The sequence below is a fragment of the Hippoglossus stenolepis genome, chromosome 4, assembly GCF_022539355.2.
Source record: "Hippoglossus stenolepis isolate QCI-W04-F060 chromosome 4, HSTE1.2, whole genome shotgun sequence".
Classification (NCBI taxonomy): Eukaryota; Metazoa; Chordata; class Actinopteri; order Pleuronectiformes; family Pleuronectidae; genus Hippoglossus; species Hippoglossus stenolepis.
The window spans coordinates 21,739,574-21,758,273 of NC_061486.1; the positions used below are offsets into that span (position 1 = coordinate 21,739,574).

An 18,700-nucleotide genomic window follows, 5' to 3' on the forward strand; every position below is an offset into this window, starting at 1 on the left:
TAGGGTATAGGGAGATAAAACCTATATAATATATCACTGATGAAGTTCAGTAGCAATATAATGTGAAATATTAGAATCTACAAAGATTTTAGTGGCTATAGTCAAAAGCTGAGTAGGATTTACTGGGGAACTTTGGAATCATGAAGTCAGCATGGGAAACAAATCCTGGCTATAGACCTACAAGGTTTGGAACGTGTCACATCACAGACATAACGAGTAGCCACTTGCTAGATTATCATGTAGCCTAACAATAGTCATTACTTAAAGGAGGAAGTTAGCGTCACATGGCCAAAAGCTCCAACAAAGGTTTTTTTGACAGCTGCTGGTAGCAGGGTCAAGAATGGACTGTCAAACATTTACGGTAGGGAGATAAAAACTTATAGGTTCACTGGTACATATAACATTAAATGTGAAATTTGGGATTTTTAAAATGATGAGATATATCATTTTATGAGCATATCCCATAATCTACAAAGATTTTAGTGACTAGTCAAAAGTTGAGTGGGGTTTTGGAAATTTTGATGACCTCAGTATGGAAGAAAAAAAATCCTGGAAGTAACCAAAATGTCTGGAACATCAGACATCACACACATAATGAGAAGCCACTGGCTGGATTATCGTATTAGCCTAATAATAGTCATTATATACAGGTAGAAGTTATCAGGTCAAAAGCGTGGTTAGAGGACCATGTGGTGAGATCGTTTTTTTGTTTTTTGCCAGCTGCTGGTAAGGTTAAGAATTAACCGTCAAACTCAATATTTATGGGAGATAAAACTTGTATAAAATGTCACCGGAAGGTGAAGTTTAATTACAAATATCTTAACAAAATGTGAAATTTGTCATTTTAGAATGATGAGGTACATTATCTTAGTTCTTGTTGTCATAATAATCTACACATTACACTCTTATATTTTCATTGAGACAATGATGGGTTATTTTAATGAGAAATTATCTCTCATAATAATCTATAAAGATTCTTAGTGGCTCGTCAAAAGTTGAGCGTGGTTTGTTAGAGAAATTTAGATTCATGACCACAGTGTGGAAGGCAAAAAAGATCCTCATACATAGAGAAGGCCCTTACTAGATTACCATGTATCCTGATAACAATCATCATGTATTGGTAGACGTTATATCATTTTAATTATAATTTAATAAATACAAAATAGAGCAGGTGCTCGTTTGGCCCACCGTCTGCCCCACCACAGCAGTGCTTGTTTGTAAATAGGACCGGGTCACAGCTCGATACTCCCGATCCACCCGATCCCTGTTGTTGTTGTGACTGTCACTGCACGTGTCATCGCACTTACTGTCAATCACACTTTAAAGAGAGATGAGTGGAGGCAGTGTTTGTGTTTACAGAGCTGATATACCCCCCCTCCTCTCTCTTTCTCTCCTACCTGGCCCGGATCGGCCCTGACACCCCTCACCCTGTGGCCCCCAAACCCCCAGGACCGCCGAGGCCCTGCTTGAAAACAAACTGCGGCGGCGGCTCCGGTTACGTGGCACCGGTCGATGCGCTTCAGGGTGTCGCGTTGCTCGGAGGGTTTGGGTATCGACGCATGACCGATCGCTATCATAATCACACTTCCCCCCCTCTTATCGCTTACCTACTGAATAAAACATCTCCCTTCCTGTCCGTGGATCGCTCACCCCTCCTAAAAAAAATCTGGAGAGCCGGGGACAGGGACTTCTCGAAGAGTCTCTGAAGTAACACGAGAGAAGTGCGCGATGATACCCAACAAATGAGCTCCCCAAAGTTGTTCTTATCGCAGGCATCTCCAAACAGAGGCAGCAGATATATGACAGCACTTTGTCTCAACGTGCTGCAGCTGAGAACGTGTGGAGGTGTGATGTATAGATACGCCCTCAGCAGTATTTTGGTGCTCATGCCAAACAGTAGAGGACAGTCACACGATAATCACGCTTCGTGCCACAATTTAAAACTGTTCCATCCAACAAGGTCAAAGCTCACACTTATTGGGACCCTGCAGTGTTTATTTGGGGGCCCAGATGTGGGCTGGGATCAGTTGGTGAACATGAACCAGACACAGAATACAGTCTGATGACAAATCATATATTACAGTAACAGTGGATGCACTATTTCCACATGAGGGGTCACCAAGAGACTTGATGAGCTTGGAACATGATGTGACTCAATGGCCTTCACAGTCAACCAGATCTGAATGAACCTGTGGGAAATGTTCTACTGACATGTAAGCAGAGCTCTGCACCATCATCATCATCATCACAGGTCCAAATGAAGGAGATACTAACCCAACTTGAAAACTGAAGGACTTGATGAGTGTGGAAAATGGTGTGAATTAAATGCAGTGGCCTTCAAATGTTTAACTGACATGTAAGGCAGTGCTCTTGAAAGTCTTTAAATCACCAAATGAGGGAGTAATTTCACCAAAATGTTCTCCGTAGCTTAGATGATCAGAGAGAAGGGTTAGATGCACGAAGCTGCTCTGGAGGATCATGTTGGTCCAACTACAGATCTTTCTTTACATTTAAACACATGAAGTCATTTGTAACAATAACCTTTTACATGTGACGTCAACGATACGCAGCAGAAATTTAACATTTTCGTGGACGATATATCTGGGGATGATAAACGCTACTGTAACATTACTAAACATTTGTAATGTTATTTAAATGTATTTAGTTTTGCGGGTTTTACACAGGTTAAGATTGGGATGTTTCCACTTTTTTTTTACTGTTCAAAAAATAAAACCCTGATTGAGTGCACCTCAGTGAATAGGTTTTCTCAGGGGAAAATAAATATCACATTTATTTGTCATTTTTATCCTCACCGTAATCATCTTAATTCCTTATATGGTGAATATTTATTTATGTTGATTATCCAGTCAGCCCAGTTTTGTCAGGACAAATTGAATTATTACCTATTAGGTTGTGTGTGTACGTTCACGTCACAAATGATTACCTCTAAGAAATACACCCAAGTACCATGAGATTTTTATGCTCCTCAAATAAAGAACACAGTATTTAAACCATGAAGGAAATGAGGGGATGAGTCATTCACAGGCCTCCTGGTGGCCACAGGGCTCGACTCTGCTGCCCTATTTCTCAACTCTTTGATCTGTCTATGCAATGTCAATGTTCTGGCAACATAATGCCACTTAGACTTCAACATTTGTTAAAAGCGGGACTACAAAAGGTGCATGAGTCAGAAAGGTCAGTACCTCAATGTCACTATTTAAATTCTACTGTAAATCAGCGAGGCCTTGTTGCCCACACAGATACTCCACAGGTGCTGCCCTCAGGTGCAGTATGGTCAATAGTGAGGTGAGTAACGCTGCTGTTTGTTATTTATGAAACATTGGATATGAAGATATTTGGGTAAAGTTGAGGCTACTAGAAAATATTAAAATAGATTTCATGAGTGCACACAAAACTCAAAATATAAGACCAACAAGTAAAACAAGAGATGTTAAAACTGATTCAGACACACACAACTTATCTACTTCACTAACAAAACGACTCCTGTACACCCGACCACTAAATCTGAGAGAGCACCAAAGAGCAGAGGCTAGGTGCCAACTGTTGGAAAGACGTAAGGTGAGACTCGCTGTTAGGCTATTAAGAGAATTAACAAAGTGGTCAGGAGGGGCCGAGTGGCAGAGAGGAACAGCCTGAAATGGAGAGACAGGCGAGGGTGTGAAGTGACAGTCAGCACATCTGGTCTCATCAATAATGCAGCAGCCATTTAAACGGCAGTTTGTCGCATATTGAGCGCTGATGACTGAAATCAAGCCTGACACATTAGATGCCATCAGGGGAGAGATGGTGACATCGGGAGGGACGGACAAGAACACCCCCGAATATGGAAGAAAACGTTTTTTTGCAAGCGCTTTCAATGATTCATTTGATTTAGTGTGTACTGAATTAGATAAATAGAAAAAATGTGCTGTAGTGTGTGTAGCATTCTCAAAACTTGACTTAAATCATTGGAGGGAAAAACTTAAAAGCTTAAACAGGTAAATACCGGCACAACTCTTAAATCTATTCATCACTTTTATTATTAAAAATGAAAAAAAAGACAAGTGTTTGTAGACAAAGCAAAATCAGGCATTATTGTGCCTAATCAACTCTTGAAAATAGTAGAAACATCACTTTCTTGGCACTACATTTCTGTCTCAACAGTGAATGCAGTGATCCAACCACGAAAAAAAAACAAACAAAAAAAGGTTTACATTAATGACTGTCCACTGCCTTCAAATCTTTCAAAGAAAAAAATAGGATCTCAGACACTGGTTCAGCTAGACGTCTATAAACAGTTCATTTTCCTGTGATCAGAGGGTTTCTCAGCACGACGATGACCGAGTCACCCCTGAGGAACATTTTAGAAATGTAACGGTCCTTGTTCACAGGCTTGGACTTCTTCTTTCCCTTCCCACTCTTGGGAACCTCTGTCCACATCTCCTTCACATTCTCTAAGACCATGTTGCAGTGTCTGCAAAGACAGTGACAATGCAAAGAGTTAAAATATAATCCAACCAATTTAGAAAGGATAAATGCATGAAATGATATATAATAGATACAGATGTACATGTAAAAAATATTCCAGTGATGCCCAAATATTGTCATAAAAAATATTGTCATAAGATTTGCTTTACATGAAATATGGCATGTATTTTAATCAAACTTTTGCCAGTAATTATAAATTGTTTATAAAACATGCATCATGTTTGAAGGAATGGCCTTGATGCAGAAATCTGTTTCTTGATGCGTATCTGAAAACGTGATTTAAAAATAAATAATGAATATATATATATATATATATATTTCATTTGAGATTAAATAGTCTCATATATTCCACAATTGGGTGTGGTATGTTATAACAGCAAAGTGGACAATAAAAAATTAGAAGCATCAGCAAAAAAAGGTAAGAATTAAGTAAACATGTAACACAAACAAGCGGCAATTGAAAAATAGGGGCAATATTAACAACCGAAATTGAAACAGGATTTATACAATGTAAATTGTATGATTGCACACAGTTAGCTTTCTTATCTATGAGCCAGACATATATGTATAATATATAAGGACAGGTACTAAAAAGCAGTGTTAATATATCATAATATATCAGAGCAGGGAAAATCCAGTGAAGAAAAGTAAACTCACTGAGGAAATCAAAAATATCCATGGAAATTTCCTTTTATTCATATCAGTAATATTGTCACTCTTGTTTAGATATAATAGCCCACATAACAAATATAACAGTAACAGAATACAAATCATTTATATTGAAAAAAGTATGAAATGTTATATTTGTGTTTTTGTTCATCCGATACTGTGCAATCTGTTTTGTTATTTAATAAACCAGTGACTAGGCTCCATACCTGTCAAAAGCCTTGACTCTTCCTAGCAGCTTCTTGTTGTTGCGACAGTTGATAAGGACCTGTGTGTTGTTTTTCACTGACTGGGTGAGCACTGACAGCGGGCCAGTGTTGAACTCTTCCTCCTCTCGTTTCTGGAGCTCCTCAGGGGTCATCTCTGACTTGGGCTTTGTTAACAAACTCCTGAGGAGCAAAACACACACAAAATGGAAATGATAAATAAGTATAATCATAATGGGATATTGGCATTAATATGGAAGGAATATTGTCGCTTGTTGTTAAGTGACATTAATCCACCCATAGTATTCTCAATCTTTGAACCATTACATCACTATAAAATGTCAGTAAGCAGAGAGTGTAAGATCTCATCTCCATAAAATGTTCCGTTACGTAAATGGTTACACAAGATGTTTCATCTCTCAACAGTTGACAATTACTATTTATTATTCAAGTTATCACAGTATATATTCTTCCTACACCAATAGTGTGTTTAAAATGTGCTTTTGTGTTAATGGCATGTATTAATATTTCAGTATGGTACTAATTGGAATTCCTTAGTCTACATTATTGTTCTTTTTCTTCTTGCCTAAACGTCTGTGCACTTACCTGCATGTAAATATAAAGATCAAACTTGGATTTATAACATAACAGAAGAAACAGATGAGATACTGAATTATTATACATGTACATCTTGTCTTAAAAACACACCAAATACTATTCATTATTTTTAATTACCACATCACCATATATAATTACCCTTGCCACAAACACACTGTTAAATGGAGACACTCTCGCTAAATTCTGCTGAACACGATGGCAGAGACATGTATTGTAGTGATTAACAAAAGCGTTTTATCAACCAGGCCTGAAATTAGTTTGACGTTTAAGTAAAGACATTAAAACAGTTGAATCTACCCAGATCCAGGCTTCAAAAACGTATATAATTAACAAACAGGAAAAACATGCACTCGCACTTCGCAGCTTGGTGTTAGCATCCTGCTAAACTAGCATATACGATGCTATTGTGTGACTTCTGTCTCTTAACTTTTAAATTAAGCATCACATTCATTTAACCAAACGGAATTCGGCGTTTTGTTTCTGTGACGTAATATGACAATATCATGTTCGGTCTGGAAACACACAACGTGTTTCAAATATCACACAAAGGATTTATCAACTGTAGCTAACCGGCCTCGCTGGCACTGCTAACTATGTCAAATGCTACCCCGGTTAGCAGTGTAGCTAGCTGCTGCTGCAGCTCACAGTTCGGGCGCTAACACTGAAGGTGCTCATCCTCACAAAGACAAACTGATCCTCATCAATACTCACATGGCTGCTGATTTATTGACACTGGTTTCTCAGGTCGTATCCCGCTCGTCTTCACAGGCTCACTTCGTTTCCGCAACGATTCACGCGTGGATCTAACTACTTCCGGTTCAACGAGAACGCGGTTCTTGCTGCAGGAATAATAACCGGGTCATTACGGTTCTACTGAAAAACACAGCCAATAGAACGTGTTTACTTTCCGGTTTGTGTTCATATTGTGGGTGGATCTACTGTATTTATATGTATATTATATCCTGCTGCTTGACACTGGCACTGGTGGGAAGTAACTATAGTTACCAGACTACTCGTTCCCCAGTATTTACATGTCATTCTACTTCATTACAATTCAAACATAAGTACTGTAGTTACAATAAGAATAACTGATTGTTAAGTACTTTGCAGAATATTTTTTTGTGAAATTTGACTTTTGTGAAATTTTGACTGAAATAAAACACAAGTTGTAACCCATAACATTGCTATTTCCTCCATCCTGCTGAAATCAATGTCAATTAATCAATCAACTGATTAATAATAAAGCTAATTTACATACATTTTGATGATGAATTAATATTTGAGTAATTTTTCAATAAACGTGACACAAGCCTCCCAAATGTGAATTTAAGGATTTTTGACTGCTGGTTAATTTAGTTCCCTTGGGCTTAATAAGAATAAGAATAAGAATAATAAGAATATTTTTTTCCACAATATTGTCTGTTATTTTAGAGATCAAACAATTATTATGTAAAACAATTATTAGATCTATTGATACCATAGTTGATATAAGAATACTCTATAATGGAATAATATGACTTTACCTGAGGTTTTCTTACACACACACACACACACACACACACACACACACACACACACACACACACACACACACCAATTTTCTGATATTACAGCATGAGCTGTCTGTCTCTCAATTTTGAATAATGGAATCTTTTAATAGAGTTGCTGCATATTTTACCACTACAGGTCCATCATAAGGGGATTTGTTGGTGAAGATTGGCCATTTGATTGGCTGACTGGGTAATAGAATGAAAAAGCAGGTGTACAGGTGTTCCCTGATAAAGTGCTGGGTGAGTGTACGTTAACAACCTAAACCCTCTACAGGAATTGTCACAGGAAAAGAGATGGCAGAGGGAGCAGCCAAGGTGAGACCACAGACCCAAACAGGCAAGTCTTTGTTTTCCTCTTTAAACCAACAAGAACGAGGGAAAGTGTGTGTGTGTGTGTGTGTGTGTGTGTGTGTGTGAGTGTGAGTGTGTGTGTGTGTGTGTGTGTGTGTGTGTGTGTGTGTGTGTGTGTGTGTGTGTGTGTGTGTGTGTGTGTGTGTGTGTGTGTGTGTGTGTGTGTGTGTGTGTGTGTGTGTTTGTGAGAGAGAGAGAGGGATGTGGGCTACACTATCTCACGGCAGAAATGAGACTTTGAGAGATTGGCTTTCTGGCAAGAGACAGACAGACGCCTGAGGGTGTACAACCCACCCACCTTATTTCAAAGGGTGGCAGGTCTACCTGTGGAAGCCACTTGCTGCAGATAATGGCAGCCTGTGTGCTGCTGAGTGAGACAAGTGTGGGGGGGATTGATTTCCAGAGCCGTACCATATCTTAACGGAGCACACCTAGCTCTGCCAAAAGATTCAACATCTTAAAATGTGGAGCAGTGGACCTGTAAAATGATCTAAGAGCGGCTTTACTCTACATGTGATGAAGCTGTAGTTACCTGAAAAACACTTTTACCCAATCTACAACTGTGGAGTCTGATAAAGACAAGAAGGAAATATAATGAAATAGCTGATAACATGGAGGATTTCATAAAAAATATACTTTATTTGTATGATTATGGTCCAAATAAATGTCTTTCTTTGGAGACTGTATGACAAGTATTTGCGTGGGGATGGGCTGGATGGAGGCTGTAAAAGGCACGATCCTCCTCAGTATTATTGGCTTCTTTTAACTTTTACCTTGGCTAACAAAAATAGTACCCTGCCGTAATTACTACAACAAAAAAAGTCCTGCTAATTTCTATAGTTGAACAGTTGTCAAATATTCAGACAGATGCTGTGGAATGAAGGAGACCAGCCTGACTGTATACATGACATGATGGTATAATGTCGCATGGTCAGACGTGGGGTTTGCTGGGTGCTGTGCTCTACTTTGCTGTTATGTGTCCCCAATTAGTTTTTTTGGCTATTTTCTGTTTGTCAAACTAACATATTGGTCTCACAGTCATATTTTGAAGGAGAAAATGAAGCCCTGATACAAGCACCTGTTCTTTGCTCATGGCACTTTCATGTTCCACAGTGCACAGGAAAGACAACTGCTTTTGGATAATCTGGCATTTTCTCAATTCCACCAAGCTTTTTTTGTCTATATTTGTTAGCAGGATTACATTAAAACAACTAGATGCATCACGGAACTTGGTGGAAGGATGTGTTGTGGGTCAGGGAAGCATTGTCAAATAAGGCGTTTTTTGACAATTATGTAAATATCTCAAGAAAAAATGTAGAGGTCTTTATGAATAAATCATAATATGTACAGTGCTAATATGTATGAACAAGTGACATTTTTTGTGAATCTGGACAATGATCCAGATTTTCTTGACAAGTTTTTTTTGCCGGGGGGATTTTTATTAAGGTACTATTTGGTAACAAATATAGCCGGAACTTGCATCAGTGTAAATTTACATTTTAGTTTCAGGGTAGTTGTATTTTGGTTTGTTCCTTACAGCAATATCAGAGATGGGCTACTTTACGTGGGTTTAATGAGAGCATTTTGCAGAACACATGGTATCTATCTCATCTCAACATGCAATATGGTGATAAAAGGGCCAATCAGCCTATAATTATACTATATCAATCCATAATTATAAGAATTAAAAGACCCAAACCTGCACCCCCCTTTCCACTATATAAAAAGATCACATCTTTTCTCCTTTTGTGACTCCCCATTCTTATAATATTTTATAGTTAGTTTATTTCACTGTATATTGATGAAGGTTGCAGAATGTCTGAAGGAACCATTTAATTTTTTAAAAATAGTTTCTTCATTTAAGCAGATGAGCAGCAACATATTTGTAGATGCGTGGTGATTAGTCGAGCTGTCAAAGGAAGGTGGTTATTTATTACGCTATAACTAACAGTATCTTCTTACTCCTGCCCCAGGGAACAGAACTCATACATCGCACAACCTGTTGATTCACATCTCTGTCCCCCTGCGATCACACTTACTCACACCAGTAATGAAAATATTATTATCTTCCCATCTATCTAGACCGGGAGTTTGCCAACAGTGGAGTTACCTGATCCAGCCCAGTCTGCTTTAACCACAGGCGACTGAATGTGACTGGGCTTGGAGAGGTGACGGGCTGGGGGTCTCATGATACAAAGAGTCTTCTGTTGAAGAAGGGAGGCAGCCGTCCAGAGAGCTGTTCTTTAATCTGTATATATCCCCACAAGCACATCTATGTTGTTGTTGTTTTTTATTTCTATCTGAGGGTGGAGAGGTGAGGGAAAGTTGAACAGGCAGTGATGTCAGAGCAGAGTGAAACACAAGACAAATCAATAAGATCAGCAAATGTCTACCTGTTGAAGTGACATCACTGTCTGTTGCACATTTCAACTTTTCTTTCTCTGAGAAAAAAACAAAAACAAAAACAAATATATATATATATATATATATATATATATGGATCTCATGGCCTCCATTACTTCATTTTTAAAATCTTAAATAATTTAATCTATTCTTGTGTGGCCTCAAACCTCCAGAGTGAAACATTAAATAACACAGCCACATTTAACAACTGTAAAGGTTTAATGAGGTGAAGGGAAAACACAATTAAAATAGCATTATTTATTGTCTAATTAAATGTAGGCTAATGAAAACAGGGATGTGATGTTTTTTTGTTTCAAAATTAACTAAATGAGCAGTTAAGTTTTCATTTAACATTTTTATTTTTACTCAAACATTTTCTACATTTTAAGATGATTTTACCTTCTTGGATTAAGGAAAATTATCTAATAAAATTAACTCCACAATCCATAACTTTCACAATGTTGTCATTGCTTGGTTTACAAACTGGCTTAAATAACTCACGTCATAATTTCTTTTTCTATTATTTTATTTTATTTTAAAGTAAAAGCCCATTTTTACGGCGTTTTGCCGTAGATCATTTCATATATGACATTAGGCCTGAAACAGTGACATGCGCGCAAACATCACTTCAGTTTCTATACCGACAAGTGCATAAATTACAGATATGTGACAAATTATGATCAATGGAAACCGTTGACATAGATATAGAACATTATTTGTAAAACATGTATATGGATTCAGTTGACAGATTCAGACCATGTGGTTGTTTTGGAACAACCAGCGCTTTTTTAATAACGCTTGTTAGAAACTTAGAGATTATACTATTTTGAACACATGCTATGATGAAATAATAGAAATCTATTGCAAATACGTTTCAATTCACATTTCTTTTAGCACAAAGGAATTATGAGGGAAATATGTTACGCTGTTCAAACTGAAGAAATGTCAGTATGCAGGTTCTTATTCTTATGCATATTCGTTGTTCATCTAAATTCTACAGTCATATTTGAAAGGTTACTAGTTATTGGTTGTTATGACAGTTGCTCTATTTTTCTATATTCCAAAACGAGGGAGGGCTGGGACTGATCCTAGGGCAATAGTTTGGAAAGTCATTACAGCATTCTCCGAGCTCTGAGTGGCCACGACCCTTGGATAAAAAATGTCCCGCAGACGTCTTGGCCGCTGCGAACTCATCTTGGCACGTGCTAAAAGTTGCGGCGCACGGTATTTGATGTGAGTAAAAGTAGCTGGCTTGTCCGGAGATCATGTTGAAAGAGCACGGGTCCGACAGAGGCAGCGTGCACGGATGTGGGATGGATGCGGAGAACGCGGTGCAGGCTGCGCCGATCTGGTGGCGGCTGGATTGCGCGCAGCTGACTCCGATGTAGGACATCCCCTGGCGCGTCTGCACGAACCGGTCTGCGTCCGCGGCTGCACTTGCTGCGCTCAGCCGGGACCGCTGTGACAAAACCGACGCGGCGTGGTTGGAGAAGCGAGGGTGCGCGCTCAGGTAAGTCCCTGCGACTGAAAGGTTGGTGCGCACCGGTGATTGTAGGGGCAGAAATGGTGGCACCGGCCAGTAAAACGAACCCGCTGCGGCCAAGGTCACGCTGGTCGCTGTACCGGTGGACATCAGAGGACCTCCTCCTCGTTTCAGTGCGAGCTTGGTGCTGGAGCCAGACACGGCCCTGCGCCGGAGTTTCCCCGACGCGCCACCGATGAAGACGTCCTCGCTGCAGGGGTCCAGCATCCAGTAGTTGCCTTTGCCCGGGTCGTCGTAGTGGCGCGGCACTTTAACGAAACACTTGTTCAGACTCAGATTGTGCCTGATTGAATTCTGCCAACCCTGTCTGTTCTGTCGGTAGTATGGGAAGTTGTCCATGATGAACTCATAGATGCCGTTGAGTGTGAGCCTTCGCTCCGGGCTCTGGCGGATCGCCATCATGATGAGCGCGTTGTAGCTGAAAGGAGGCTTCTCACCTTTTACGCTTTCCTCTGTTCCAACGTTGTGCTTTGATTCATCCTTATTTCCTTCTCGTTTGCCATTTGCAGTCGCCTCTTTACTCTCTTCTTTAGTGCACTGTTTGGGAGTTTCACACTTCTCCTCTGGACTGGATCTCCCTGGATGCGCCAGTACGCGCAGTTTCTGAGACGCAGACGGAGACTCCTGGTCGCTCATCACCCCTTCTCGTCTCCACAACAGGCTGCTGATACTGAACGAGGACTTGTGGAACAATCGCTCTGCAGAACTTTTCAATTTTTCTTCCATCTCAAGGGTTTAAAATCGACCCGAAAGATCCTAAAAGTTGTGGGAGGATCCGAGCAGAGCTGCTCACTGAGCGCACAGAGAGAAGAGGCGCTGCATTCAGAGGCGTGAGGAGCCAAAGTCGCACTGGCCAGACAGCGTGACAACAAATGCGCATGATCAGCAACCCGCGGCACGTTACCTGCAAAAAGTAGTGGATTACTTAAAAACTGCATGGCGAAATATTTGGTGGAGTAAATTGTGCATGACCCAGACTTGACGTGGATCCTCATTTAAGAACAGAATAACTAACTATTCTATAAATATATATTATTTTCAGATATGGTTTTTCCTCCATATGATTAAACCAGTCTCCCAAGATGATAAGACCAATAATTAAAATGTTTAAATTAAAATGTAGGCTACCATACTTCTTCCATACATCATTTTTAAAAAACATAATAGTAAACTCGAGTATAAATCAGCAGGTAACGGATAATGTGGCATGTTCACAGGCCGTGCAGGAGACCCTTGGGATGAAAAATGAAATGTGTGTGCTGTCAATCTGTGTGACTGATCGGTGAACTCTGCAGCTTCAATTATAACACTTCCGTGACTCATGAAACTCAACCCTCTCACACGCGCCTTGCCCTCTGGGCTGCAGGCTTCATCCTCTCCCTCGTTCCTGTGTGCGCTCCTCTGTTGACACCATCATCTGGCAACAAAAAAAAGACACTGATAAAAAGAAAGGAGGAGAAGCCTGAACCTTCATGTCGGTAATTGGCCAAGACACACACTAATATACCAGTAAAGGACAATATGCATGTTGTGTAACACTTCAGCAGCAAGTTGATGGTTTCTAAGCCTGGTATCACAAGCTTATTCACACATGTCAATATGAAGGAAGGGATGATGGTTTCTACATATGAAATACTATAACACGGAATCTACGGTTAATCAAAAACAAACAGAAGCTTTCTTTGTAAAATTACTCAACACCTAAAAATCGGCAGCCGACTGGCAACAAATAGTGGAATATATAAGTGTCAATTTAATAATTTAATAACTTCCACATAAGACATTTTGACATGTCATGATAGGAAAGCACAGATATTAGTGATTATTAACATGGCTCTGTTCAGTTCATGTGTCCCTGTGACATTCAGCCATCACCCTGAAACTGAAGCAGCTAAATGGAATTCAGCCACATTTCATTTTAACCTATTGTGGTGGAGTAGTGCTCGATATTTCAGAGCAGCCCGTCCAACAAAGGATAAAAGCCGTGTAGTTTTACAGTGACATGTAAAACTACTCTTTCATAGTAAGTTCAATGCTGTCCCTTAACTTCTGATTAGTAGATTTTGCATCAGTACTGGCTCACAGACTATAGGGTGAGACAGCTAGATAATTAATTACTACTACAACAAAAATAAGTGAGTATACTCTGTATGCCCATGATTATGCTGCACCATACCACTGTACCGCCTTTGCTTTTCTAACTGTAATATGTCACAGTGTGTGCTGTGAAAAAGAAAAAAGGCTTTGGGCGTTTCCCATAAGACAGCAGCTCATCCCTTCAGAAGTGAAATGAGCATGTTCAGACAGCTGACTAACATTTTATTGTCTTCCTCGGGCTCAGTAAACAGACTTTTTTTTTTCAAAAACTTTAACTGTTAATGATGCTACCCAACAGATATGCACAGATAGCGATGTTGCTGCAACTCCTGCTAATCAATGCAAGCTATTTCCGTAGTGTTCAGTAGCAGAGAGGGGTGATAAATGGCCTATGAGGGGTGTTGAGTCAGGGTCTTATGTTGTATGATATTCTTGGTGTGACAGTACTGGTTCAAAGGCCACCACACATCCAGGGGCGTTGCAACATAGCATAGGCAAAACAGAGATATGGGGGCCCTCCCGAAACTGGCTGATTATGTAAGTCCACAATAACAACACTTTTATGAGAACCCCCCTTAAATTCTATGGTTGGCTAAGAACAGGAAAGTGAGGAGGCGGGGGGCTGTTCGTTTTGGTTTGACATCACTTTTGTCTGGGGCCCCCAAAGTCTCTTGAAACGCCCCTGCACACATCCTTAATTTTTTTGGTGTTGTGTATTTTTCTGACGACGTTTATAAAACACTCACTCTGCCATATCTGTGCTCTTTCTTACATTTATCTGTGCCCGAGACTTAACCTTTTCCCGAATAATGGTGAAGTATCTGTTACATTTTCAGGTATAAGGTTATGTAGACAAACGCCTGAAAAACACCATGAGAGCCTATTTTCATGATATATGAGTATATATACTTTTTTAATTATGTAAAAAGTGTGTATGAGTGTGAATTACACACTGAAAAAAATACAGTTTGTGCATTGAAATCAGTGTGGATCATTTCATCTTATATAAAAGTAACAGGCCTGAACCACCTCAGACAACAGGCCGTGCTTTACCTTACTTATATTTCACCCAGGTCATACGCCAGACATCAGGCACAATGACCGGAAAAACACATGTAAACTGTTACCATTATAACCTCTCTTTGGTCAATTTGATAGGGGCCTCCCTCCATAATCCCCCATTCTCACAAGTAAGCACTTGCTGGGAATGTTTCAGGAGCTGCAGAAAGCACGCACTGCTGTCTCAACACTTGTAATCCCCATAGATCTTTTTCTCTGTTCTCTCCTCCACACAAAGACAACCTGTTGGCCTTTATAAAACACATTACATTGTTATTTTAATTCATTCTGTTAGAGGACTACTGCTCAAGTGTTTGTGGCCCAGATGGTGAAATCCAAGCAGCAGCGCAATGCAATGGTTAAACTTTGACCTTTTTGGTAGAGGGCAAGCACAGAGAGAATTCCTCACAGGAATTAACATCTACCTACTAATTCCTCAAATGTCTTTTTGTCTGCATGTGGAATAGATATCTCGGAAACTGCTCATCTTATCGACTTCACACTTGCCATGTGTATTCATTATGGCCCAGGGAAGTGCAGTATCTAATTTGGTGGGATGCAATTCTTTAAATGTTAACCAAATTAACAATAATAAATATTAACAGGTTTGACTGTTGAACGTTTCATCCTCGGAGGAACTACAGTGGTGGTCTGTCATGGCAACAGCACTCATAGAATCACTTCCTGTTTGGCATTTTTTCTTCAAAGTAATAGCACAATATTCATATTTTGCTGCAGTGCTTAAAATTGAGCTCAATTACAGAGACTATATTTTGAAAAGTTGTGAACTTGGGTCTGAGGATTGTGTCGCTTGCTTAACAGATATGTGAACTAGCTGACATGTAATATATATATACATATAGAGAAAAATAAAATTCAATACATTTTAAATAATATGAGCATCATACCTGAACAGAAATGATTTAATGAAAAAACATTGACGATCAAATTTTCACTACAGATAAACCAGGTACATTACATTACATTTCATTTAGCTGATGCTTTTATCCAAAGCGACTTACAATAAGTGCATTCAACCATGAGGGTACAAACCCAGAACAGCAAGAATCAAGAAAGTACAATTCAATAAAGCCACACTACAAAGTGCTATAAAAAAACATGTATTCAAGGTATAGTCAGAAGAGATGTGTTTTTAGTTTGCAGGGGAAGATGTGTAGACTTTCTGCTGTCCTGAGCTCGTTCCACTATTTAGGAGCCAGGACAGCAAACAGTCATGATTTTGTTGAGTGGGTAGCTCACAGTGAACGGGCTGGTGGGTAAGGTTTGGGTTAGGGTTATAGGTCTGCATCAGACGGTTTATAAAAAGCTCTGCAGACAGGGCCTCGCACACATTTAAAAAGTGACTCACTTATGACAGATAATCATGATTTAGCTCCAGAGCATTAACACAGACCAAGAAAACAGCCCATCCCAAATATGCAGGTTTACAACGCAAACTGCATTAGTTTAATCAATTAATTAAATAATCAGAATATCAGTAACAACTGGTATTTATTTCCAAACGCTTGCTGTTAGAATGGGTTCAATTCAAGGAAGTGTTTATTTTGCACCACATTCCTCTGATAACAACAAAAGATATTGCCACCTGGATTCAGTTAAAAAGATTCTGACAGTCTTTTAACATATCTTAAATAGTTTGTCAACATTTTGTCCTTCTTGACAGGGAGAGACTTTGGGTCTCATCATCTCATGGTCTCAATGTTCATATTACACATATCTCTTTTTAGTTTTTAAAATATCTTTATAATGGTCCCTATTTTTTTATTTATTATAATATATTTTTATATTTATACACAAGCACAAACATACCACAGCAACTTCTTTGTATGTGTAAACCTACTTGGCAATAAACCCAGATTCTGATGACTTCCTCTGAGAGAAAAAGGCTGCAAATTCATTGTGAAATCTGTGTGACATCTTTCTTTTACAACTGAAGACTATGAATCTCTTTTTCATACCAGAAAGAATCCTCCTCCAACACGGCCAGCAGGATTTATGTGGTTCCCCTCAGTTTTGGTAGTGCAGAATAAAGTTTCTCTCCTGGACATTCTGTGCTACCCAGGTCTCTGTGTCCTAACAGAGCAAACTCTTTACATAAAAAGCCCTGGGAAACTCCAGATTGCAGCAGCTGTTTGACCGACAGCATCGCCTCTTTGCTTGGTGCATCATCTGAAATCAAAAACAAAAAGCATTTTATCTCTGTGCTGAAATCTCATTGAAACTGCCGCTCTTTATGCTCCTACACCCTATAGACACATGATGAGCTCAGAGGTGGGAAGAAACTAAATACAAATACTTCATGACTGTATTGTAGTGGATTTTTCAGGTATTTGTACTTAACTTGAGTATTTCTTTTATTCTACAACTTTTTACTTTTTACTTTTACATTTTAACACAAATATCTGTATTTTCAACCCCTAACATTTTCTAAACAGGCTTGTTACTTTCATTTTAATGCATTTGAGAGGATTTAAAAAATATATTTTGTATCATTGAACGTCACCTCTCCATCGAGACAGATTTCAGCTTAAATGGACAATAACACAGAAAAGAAGATTCCTTGTTCAATATCTATCAGTGTCGACTCTGAGGTTTTCCCACTAAAGGAGTTTTTTAGTAAGGGTTAGGGGAGAGGATGTTGCACCTTGTTAAGCCCTTTGAGGCACATTTGTGAATGTGGGCTATACAAATTAAATTTGATTGATTGATTGACTTCAACTTGAGTAAAGAATGTGTGTACTTTTGCCACCTCTGGATGTGCTGTTATTGTTTTTGCGTCAATACAATGGTAAAAAAAAAAGCTTACTGTTGAAATTGCCCATGAAGGCAATGCCCAGGGAGTCATGATTGTTGCCTTTGGAATGTGCCCCCATCACACCCCAGCCACGCCCCTCGAACACGATGCCGCCTCCTTCAACGAGAAAACTGAAACAAACACAAAGTATTTCTGAGAATCTGTGAGGACTGAAAACTGGCAGATACCAAACGTCCATGACATTTAAAGACAAAGCTACTCACTTATATCCAATGTCACTGAAGCCTCTCTCTGTCATGTGACCTCTCTGGATGCTGAAGATCTGTTCCTTACACGCCTCCAGGCCTTGGCAGCTTGGGAGTGCAGTGTGGTGTATGACAACTCTTCGGGCCAAGCTCTTCAGTCTCTCCTTCTGTTTAGGTTGAGCTGCTCGCCACTGCGCCCTTGACACAATCCTCACTGAAAGACAATCAGAAGCATATTCTAAATAAAACATTGGCTTACATCTTCATTGAAAATGTCATCAGCAATAATCATTGAACTAGATAAGGCAGTTTGTTGTCATACCATTTTGCTCCATGACTTGGTGCCTGTTGCCTTCAGTTGTGCTGACTGACTAGCAGCAGAGGGTGCAGCCGCCTTATCAAAGAGCCTGCTTTTTCAGGAGGTGTGGTCATGGGAAGTACACCTTCATGTTATTTTCCATGGCTGAGTAATCAGCTGCAGTTACACAACAACTGAACTGGTTTGGAATATACATTTGAAGAAAAAGGAAGTGGGATTGAAACTAAATATTCTATGTGGGTAACTTCTACTCTGCTGGCATTTATTTCCTCTAAATCAGACATGACTGCGTCAAAGTTTATGCCAAATGTCCCAGGAGTCAAAGGAAACACAAAAAGGTGTAACTCCGGAAACTCTATTGAAAACTGTAGATGACAAT

At 39.5% G+C, this 18,700-nt stretch overlaps 3 protein-coding genes across 3 annotated transcripts; all 3 read right to left on the minus strand.

The window, feature by feature from the left end:
• Positions 1-4,017: 4,017 nt before the first annotated feature.
• On the minus strand, positions 4,018-6,839 carry snrpd2 (small nuclear ribonucleoprotein D2 polypeptide). Its single transcript, XM_035155399.1, has 3 exons — positions 6,690-6,839; positions 5,364-5,543; positions 4,018-4,474 (listed from the first exon to the last, which is right to left on the minus strand). Coding segments are annotated over exons 1-3 (357 nt in total). The 5' UTR covers positions 6,692-6,839; the 3' UTR covers positions 4,018-4,299.
• A 4,488-nt stretch (positions 6,840-11,327) lies between these two features.
• foxg1c (forkhead box G1c) lies at positions 11,328-12,605 on the minus strand. The gene has a single exon (XM_035154910.1). It carries the CDS (start codon positions 12,549-12,551, stop codon positions 11,328-11,330), a length of 1,224 nt encoding a protein of 407 aa, XP_035010801.1. The 5' UTR covers positions 12,552-12,605.
• Positions 12,606-16,117: 3,512 nt separating this feature from the next.
• pglyrp5 (peptidoglycan recognition protein 5) lies at positions 16,118-18,416 on the minus strand. The gene is made up of 4 exons (XM_035155533.1): positions 18,325-18,416; positions 18,021-18,216; positions 17,809-17,927; positions 16,118-17,171 (listed from the first exon to the last, which is right to left on the minus strand). Exons 1-4 carry the CDS (start codon positions 18,335-18,337, stop codon positions 16,996-16,998), a joined length of 504 nt encoding a protein of 167 aa, XP_035011424.1. The 5' UTR covers positions 18,338-18,416; the 3' UTR covers positions 16,118-16,995.
• Positions 18,417-18,700: the final 284 nt, after the last annotated feature.